Here is an 8,752-nt window from a genome sequence, read left to right on the forward strand (position 1 = left end):
TCTTCTTTGCTGTTCCGGCCATGGTGGACACCGGAGTGATCAGACCCTAACGGTAGGCGCTTCTCTCCCTCAATGCTGTTAATCGCACTTCTACATACAAAATCCTGGAAGGACCTATTGCTTTGCTAATTTGGATCCAAAATTGCTTTTGTACTCGATCGGACTTGCTTCCTAGATGCATTATGAAGCACGGTGTCAAGAGTGCACCTGCTCGCTTTAGGAAGAAGCCTAGCTTCCAGTCTTTTGTGATTAGAAGCGCACTGCTCTGCATTACATACGTCGAATATGTGTAAATCGATTGCTCGTAATACTTCATTGAGAGCAAAAATCCATCAAGCTGAATTCATATGTCAATCCTTGCCAGCAGGAGGCACGTTGAAGAAGCATACTTCACACACAACATTCTTTCCCTTACTCATACCAAAAATCAATCAAGCTTAATTCGTCATGTCAGTCTTTGCAAGCAGGAGGCATGTTGAAGGGACATATTCACACACAACATTTTTTCTTAGCTTCAGGGTGCCAATTTAGATCACACAAATCTTTGCCCATTCTTACTGCATATACTTCACACACCATTTTTTCTTAGCTTCAGCGTGCCAATTTAAATCACACAAATCTTTGTTCATTCTGACTGCATTTACAAAGACGATCCTTAGCCTTTTTTGCCATTTGCTGACAAAGTTTTTCTTTCCTCTCCAGGACCAATGTTCTACAAGGGCTACTATCATCTCTTTTATCAATGGAATCCGTATGCTGCTGTGTGGGGGAACATCACATGGGGGCATGCGGTCTCTAAAGATCTTATACACTGGCAAATTGTAGATGAATTAGCTCTGGTGCCGGATCAATGGTATGATCAATATGGCTGCTGGTCAGGTTCTATAACCTTTATTGAGAAAGACAAGCCCGTCATTATCTACACTGGCTGGAGCAATGTATCCTTTTCTCTGGACAATCAGGTCCAAATGCAAGCTATGGCTGTGCCTGCAGATATTAACGATCCCTTGCTCAGAAAGTGGGTCAAGATACCAGAGAACCCCATCCTCCAAGCTCCTTCTGGTATAAATGCCACTAAGTTCCGGGACCCTACTACTGGATGGATTGGTGAAGATGGCAGATGGAGAATGATCATTGGTTCCAAGAGAAAACATAGGGGTCTTGCTTTGCTGTATAGAAGCTCTGACTTTATCCATTGGGAGAAAGCCAAACATGCTTTGCATACTGTTGCAAAGACAGGGATGTGGGAATGCCCTGACTTCTATCCAGTGCCTCCAGAAGGTACAAATGGATTGGACACCTCAGCCAATGGTGCTGGCATAAAGCATGTCTTGAAAGTCAGCTTAGATGATACCAAACATGACTATTATGCAGTAGGCACATATGTGACTAGCTCAGATTCATTTGTTGCTGCAAATGCCAACCTCGATGCTGGCATTGGACTTAGATATGACTATGGAAAATACTATGCATCTAAGACATTTTATGATGACAACAAAGGGCGCCGGATCTTGCTTGGATGGGTCAACGAATCAACACCTAGTACAACCGATGTTAGTAAAGGCTGGTCTTCTGTGCAGGTATAATGAGGTTCCCCAAACAACAGCCTCTTGTTATCAGCATAAATCAACACTGCAAAGGGCTAAGACTTTATTTTTGCATGTGTATGTCAACTTGATCTGCTGACTTAGTTGTGCAATCTTTTTAGGCACTTCCAAGAAAGGTTTGGCTAGATGCCGAGACTCGGATCAGCCTCTTGCAATGGCCACTTGAAGAGGTGGAGCTTCTTCGTGCAAAAAAAGTTACATTGAAGCATGTGCTTCTAAAGAGCGGTTCAGTTTTAGAAGTAAAGGGTATCAAAGGGGCCCAGGTAAAGGCTTTCAGAGAAATGCTCTAATCAAACTTCAAAAAGAATCATCAACTCCATCCCACTAACTTTTCCTCTCGTGAATTCATACAGTTGGACGTTGATGTACACTTTAACTTGCCAGACTTGAACCAAGCAGAGAACCTGTATGTGGATCCAGATAATGTTCAGCTTTTGTGCAGTCAGAAGGGTGTATCAAGAAATGGTGTCATTGGGCCTTTTGGACTATTAGTTCTAGCATCTGATGACCAAAAAGAGCAAACAGCTGTGTTTTTCTACATAGTGTCTAGTGGAGAAGGCCGGAAAGCTCTGGTATGCAGTGACCAGAGCAGGTATTCTCTTTCAAACTAGCTTGGCATCTGATTCCTTAGCATTTTATCAATAGTTTTAATCCTACCTAATGAGAAGTTTAATGCAGAATGGAGTAAAGAGCTCATATTGAGAATTACTATTACAGGTCTTCCTTGACTCCAGAACTTGACAAGACAAGCTATGGAAGTTTTATCCCCCTTTCAGGACATGAAAACATGTTATCATTGCGAACTCTGGTATGTGATGGAAAGGCTTCCCTCTCTTACTAATGAACTTCGCCGCCTTCTCACAAGAGGTTTTAGACAAATTCCCACTATAATTCCCACATTATGAATAGTGATGAGCTTCTGCTCAGGAAGGAGCGCATACCTAGCTAGCTGTGGGTTGGGGCCAGGGGGCCACTGGCCCCCCAGGTGAGGGCTGCCCCCAACCCACACCTAGCTAGGTATGCCATGTCTCCCAACAAGGAGAACCTCATGATGTTGAACACTATACTAGGGAAAAACAAGGGAAGGTAGCAGGCTGGCAGCCCCGTGCCCCCAACTGCAGCTAGCTAGGTATGCGATGCCTCTCAAGCAGAAGCTTATGACGTTAGATACTATGGGGAAAACAAGGGAAAATAGCCCCTTTTCTCACATGGAAAATGTGAGAAACTTGAGCCACCTTATGCTGTTGGACAGTCTGTGGGCAAAGCAAGGAAAAATCGCCCTCAAAAACTTCTTCTCTCTGACGATGAAGTTGTGATTATTTTAAAATCGTTGATGGTGTACTTGTTGTGCAGGTGGATCATTCGATTGTGGAAACATTTGCACAGAAAGGCAAGGTCTGCATTACGTCGCGGGTATACCCTCAGAAAGCTATCGGCGATGCGGCACGGCTGTATCTGTTTAACGACGGGTTAACGTCTGTTCAGGTTAGCAGCTTGGAAGCATGGGAGATGGATAGTATATCGATAAACACGATCTGATCGAAGCTGCCGTGGCCCGTGTCGATAAATTTCCCATACAGCTTGTAACTTTTGAGCCTTGAATAAATGTATAACGTTATTTATCCGTTGGTTTGTGCCACTTGGGACTCGGGAGCGCAAACTCCAAGGCCGACTGAAAAGTCATCAATCCATCTGTGTGATGTGATGTAAGCGAAGCCTGCCTCCCTTCGGTTTCTGGATATGAGAAAAATGTGCTTGGACTTGGGCTTCAAGATTCGACTTGTTTATCACACACACACACACACACTCTCTCTCTCTCTCGTCAAAACTAGTGTAATGAATGAAAAATTGCTCGTGTTGCGTCTCTCTCTCTCTCTCTCTCTCGCTTTGTGGTCAAAACTAGTGTAATGGTTTTCAGATCAAATGAGAAATTGCTCGTGTTGCGTCTCTCTCTCTCTCTCTCTCTCTCTCTCTCTTTGTGGTCAAAACTAGTGTAATGGTTTTGACATCAAATGAGAAATTGCTTGCTCGTGTTGCGTCTCTCTCTCTCTAGGGTCAAAACTAGTGTAATATTGCATTCAAAGATGGTAAATATAGCTACTCGGAAAGAAGGTAAAATTGCATTCAAAGGGTAAGGGAAGGAGAAGATCACTAGGCTTTTGTATGTCGTCTCTAAAGAGTGGACAATAAAGTTTACATGCAAACAAATGAGAATTATCACTTTAAAACAAAACTTTGGATGATCTTTACCCTTTTAAAAAGAAAAGTTGAGACTTTTGTGATGTGTCACCACATGTTAACAATCATAAACAGGGTAATAAAATCACAATGGCTTGCCTTTGGAAATATGAATCTTAGCTAGATATAAAAAATAATGTATGTTGTTGAAAAGTGGTATGTGTAGAGTTGAAACTTGATTATTATTTAAGTTGCCTAATTTGAAACTTGAGATTCATTTGATTCAAGAATTGTGCTCTTAATCATTGAGATGAAAAAATTTGATAGAATAATTTGGTGACACATATGCCATCTTGGTCAAACAATGCATTTTGCTACATGGCATAAGAACACTATTCTTGCAAATAAATATTTACACAAATATGTATGCATATGAATAGCCTTTTTTCTATAAAGATGAAGAGCACATGGTATCTTTCATTGTGTTGCTAAAGCTTCTCTACTCCACCAGAGAGAAGGATGAGCAAAACAAAAGGAAATGCTCTTTAAGGAAGGGTTAGAAGTTCTTCCAAGTGTTTTTTCTACAGACAACATTAAACAAAGGTATGATCCTTTGTTTAGTTTACTTATGACTCATGCCAACTATTTTTTCTTGAGCAACCATTAATCAAAGTATAGTGTTTTTTTGTAAAAAGCGCTTTGATAAACATTTCATTAATATAACATAAGAGCTTACTTATACACGTATAGTTCAGTTTACACTAACTATTTAATGTCTCAAAGATTACATAACTCTTGCTCAAATAGATACATGAATTCTATAGGATATAAGTTTACATGTGCAATTTGACTCTTAAAGTAGTATAGATTATTCATGTGTTTGGTATCCATAGGATAGTGTTTGTGTAAAAAGTTTAAAACAATAATACTAATCAATTGTCAAATTTTAATAAAACTCTCATTTAAAAAATGTTTGATTGAATTTATGGAACATGAATTGCAATGTTATGGGTAAGTTGATTTTGTCAATGTAGTTGAAAATATAGATATGCAAAACTATCTACTTGACCCTTGTAATGTAGAATCAACCCTTGACATATTCAAGATGCATGGAGAAAGTAGACTTACCACTTACAATAAACAACTACCCACTTGACCCTTGTAATGTAGAATCAACCCTTGACATATTCAAGATGCATGGAGAAAGTAGACTTACCACTTACAATACATGGCTACAAGCTACTCATGGAATATATATATATATATCTCTCTCTCTCTCTCTTTTGACTTCTGTACATTGCCCCTAATGTCCGAAGACACTTTATAAGTGTTCACGAATCATCACATTGATGGTCCATGTTCTTCTAAGGTTGCAAGGAATCTTAGGCATTTTCTTACAAAAATGCTATTAAAATTTGTGAGCTTGTTCAATGATACACTACTAGTGATTGCAACATATGCTCAACTCTACACATCTTGCTATTTAATTAACCAACATAATGTAGTTTTATTTTTGCCATAGTCTATTCTATCTTTTGTTAAGATGATTTTAACCGTAGTCTTTTAGCATCTGGCCATATTTACCACAATAAAAAATGCCATCATTATTATCATCTTCATTCACTTTTATCCTAACTCAACATCTTTGATTCCCCACACCTCTTATGGTTCTTTCTTTTACATGTGAGTAAGAATCAGGATTACGATTTTCTTTTCCACTAATGTCTCAAAGGGCCAATATTAGATGAAATCAAGGCATGTGAATTTTTGAATGTGAAATTGAAATGTGGCTAATAGCATAATTGGACAAATATAAGATGCAAGCTTGCTAAGAAGACAATGCATATTCTAGAGTTGTGTGGAACACACATAAAAGCGCAAAAAGTTAAGTTAGCATAAGACATGAAAGAGATAAAGCATGATATTGAGGTGCCTTTCTTTGGATATAGTTGGTAGTAAGGTCACTTTCAAATTTATTGAATCTCATCCTAGTGATACATGAGGATTAATATTGATAACCTTGGAATAGAAAAGAATAAACACATACTTGAGAAACATTGAGACATCAAGGTATAGGAGGTTGATTTGCTTGATTATGGTTCTCATTTAGCTTGTCAAGATGATGAATACTTTGTTGCATATGAGTGAGCTTCAAGTCTAATAATGTTAGGGGTGTTGAATACCTTACTCTTTTTTTTTTTGAGATATTTGTAGGAATTCTTGGTGGGAAAACATGGGTACTAAATGTTGGCTCTTTAAAATTTGCTTAAAAATATAAGGTCAAGTGACAAACTTGTAGAGCTCATTGCCACAATGGCAACAGCTCAAATGGATCCAAATTCCAAGTTCCAAATCAAAAGTTATGGTTGTTTCATGTCTAGTACGTAAAAACTTTTATGCATGAGTTGCATATAAGTTTGAAAGGGTTGCATTTTTTTCTTTTTTTGGACTCCCAAATTCGTAAAAATATGAATGATCTCAAACAACCCTTTTACTTTTTTGGATCTCCTAAATTGGTAAAAACACGAGTAGTCTCAAATTTTAGTAAAATCTATCAAAAAATAGTTAAATGATCTACTTTTGCATTTAGAGAAAAGGTATACCCTCCCCTCTCATCATCAATGATGTAAGCTACAAATGCTAAAAGTTAGCCACCCACCTAGTATATAAAGGGAGGATAGTATCTCATAGGCATACACTACTCTTTTAGAGGAGACACCACTTTGCAGGCATGGGTGAAGCTAGAGAGAAACTCTCTCTCTCTTTCTTAGTTTATTTCTCCTCTTTTACAATTGCATAGGAGCTCTTCTAAAGTCCTTCAAGCTTTTTCTCTCTTTTCCTCAATCACATGGAGGCTCTACCAAAATCCACCAAGCTTTTTCTCTCTTCTCTAAAATCATGTAGAAACTTTATTGAAATCCACCTAGTTTTTTCTCTCTTTTTCACAATTATGTAGAAGATCTATCAAATTACTCTAAACAGTAACCCTTAAGAGATGTTAAGAAAGAAAGGCCTGGGGGTCATTAGCGAAGGCACTTCTTGAAAACTTGAAGAAGACACTCCAACAAAGAACTTAGGAGATGTGTCGAGGAGATACACCATATCATATGGAGTCTCTCTAAGATTTTCCCCTTGCTTCTATAATTGCATGGAAGGTCTACCAAAATCCGTTGAGCTTTTCCTATCTTTTCCTAAATGCATGCCAAAATCCACGAAGCTTTATCTCTCTTCTCCAAAATTATGCAAAAACTCTATTGAAATCCACCTCACTTTTTCTCTCTTTATCACAATTGTGTAGCTCTACCAAATTTACTCTAAAGGTGGCCCCTAAGAGATGTCACATGAAGGAAAGAAGGTCATTAGAGAAGGCACTTCTCAATAAACTCAAAGAATATATTTTCACAAAGAACTTAGGAGATATAATAGAGAATGTACACCATATCATATGTAATCATGATAATTGGGTTTAATTTTTTTGTTTTTTATTTATTTATTTTAATTAAAAATATTAGTTTAGTTGATCTTGTTTATTGATTGGAAAATATTATGCTCCTTCTACTGGTATGTTTGCTTTTATTATTGTGCTTGTGAACTAATATGAAGGTTTAAGCAGATATGTGGCTATTGGATCTATAGGACTAACAAAGCCACTGTCTATTAGTCTCACCCCAAGGTCCAATGGGAATATTGAAGTGATTGAGATAAATTAGAAAGAGTGTTGTGCTTTGTATCTAGGGCCGAGAGTTAAGTGGTGAAAAAGGCTAAGTGCATTGTTGCTAAATCACTTTAGGAAAATGAACTTAGAGGGGCTCTAAGCTAGTAAATCTATCGTCGGCCTATGATTTAGATGTAGACCTTTGTGATCCCCATTGCCAAATAGGGATTATGAGCTTGAATGACCTTAATATCAAGAAGGGAACTAGAGAAAAAAGAGAGAAAGAGAAGATTGTAGAAGAGTGAGAAAGAGGAGAGAGACATACTAGAGAATGAGAGAGAAAGACACGACGAAGAGAAAGCACATGAGAGAAGCTATGAAAGCTCTACAAGAAGGTAAGGATGAAAAAGAATATTAATTATTACAAAACGATGAAAAAATAAGTCTCTTCACATCTTTTATACCAAGGTAGTTTAGTTAGTATTTTTTCTTTATTTTTTTCCAAAATTATTAATGTCTTTCCATCTCTCTAAATTCTATCCCCATCTAAAGATTTTACCCTTTTTAAAAAAAAGAAGGGACTTATTACAAATGGCTCCAATTATGGAGATGACAAAGGACTACTCTCTTTTTTTTTTTTGGGGGGGGGGGGGGGGGGAGCACCTTATAGAACGTGTAAGATAACATGTGAGTTCAAAAAAAATGATATTTTATTTGGTATAATTTACATGATTATATTTAGAAAAGAGGGTATTTAATTACAATTTTTAAAAAAACGTGTAAGTTTAGTAACGTAAAAGGGGTTGTTTCATGGCCTAATAACATGTAAAGAACATTTAAATATAAATGATTTCTTATAGGTGCATCCCCCAAGCTCTATTTCAACCTCACAAGGGTATAAAAATATTGCTAGAATTTGAAAGAATTTGATTAGTTTCAAATCCTAAGAGTAAGATTCTCATATGTATATCATATGAAAAGTATAAAGTTGGAAACTCAACTACCAAATCTTTGTGAATGTACTCCTACATATACTAGATTACTTGTACTAAAATATCTACTAGAGACCCTACTGTACTAAATCTATAATAACTTTCTATAGTTTGCTCCAAATCAATTGCACTACATATCAAAACAAATCTCATTTCATTTACTTTTAGCCACTAAGCTAATCCAAATCAAGTGTACTATATGTCAAAACAAAGCTCATTTCATTTACTTTCAGCCCATATAACATTTTCTTTCCTATCATTAGTATAAGGTAAAGATTGTCCTAAGAGTGCTATTTGTAGTAAAACTTTTAGCTAATTTC

General features: G+C 37.2%; 1 protein-coding gene across 1 annotated transcript; it reads left to right on the forward strand.

The window, feature by feature from the left end:
• Positions 1 to 702: 702 nt before the first annotated feature.
• LOC148037353 (beta-fructofuranosidase, insoluble isoenzyme 1-like) lies at positions 703 to 3,379 on the forward strand. The gene is made up of 5 exons (XM_087676256.1): positions 703 to 1,580; positions 1,709 to 1,870; positions 1,961 to 2,199; positions 2,325 to 2,415; positions 2,961 to 3,379. The coding sequence occupies exons 1-5, from the start codon at positions 708 to 710 to the stop codon at positions 3,144 to 3,146; spliced, it is 1,551 nt and encodes a 516-aa protein (XP_087532382.1). The 5' UTR covers positions 703 to 707; the 3' UTR covers positions 3,147 to 3,379.
• Positions 3,380 to 8,752: the final 5,373 nt, after the last annotated feature.

This window comes from Lygodium microphyllum, chromosome 4 (genome assembly GCF_053477565.2).
Source record: "Lygodium microphyllum isolate KBCC chromosome 4, Lygodium_microphyllum_v1.1.10, whole genome shotgun sequence".
Taxonomy (NCBI): Eukaryota; Viridiplantae; Streptophyta; class Polypodiopsida; order Schizaeales; family Lygodiaceae; genus Lygodium; species Lygodium microphyllum.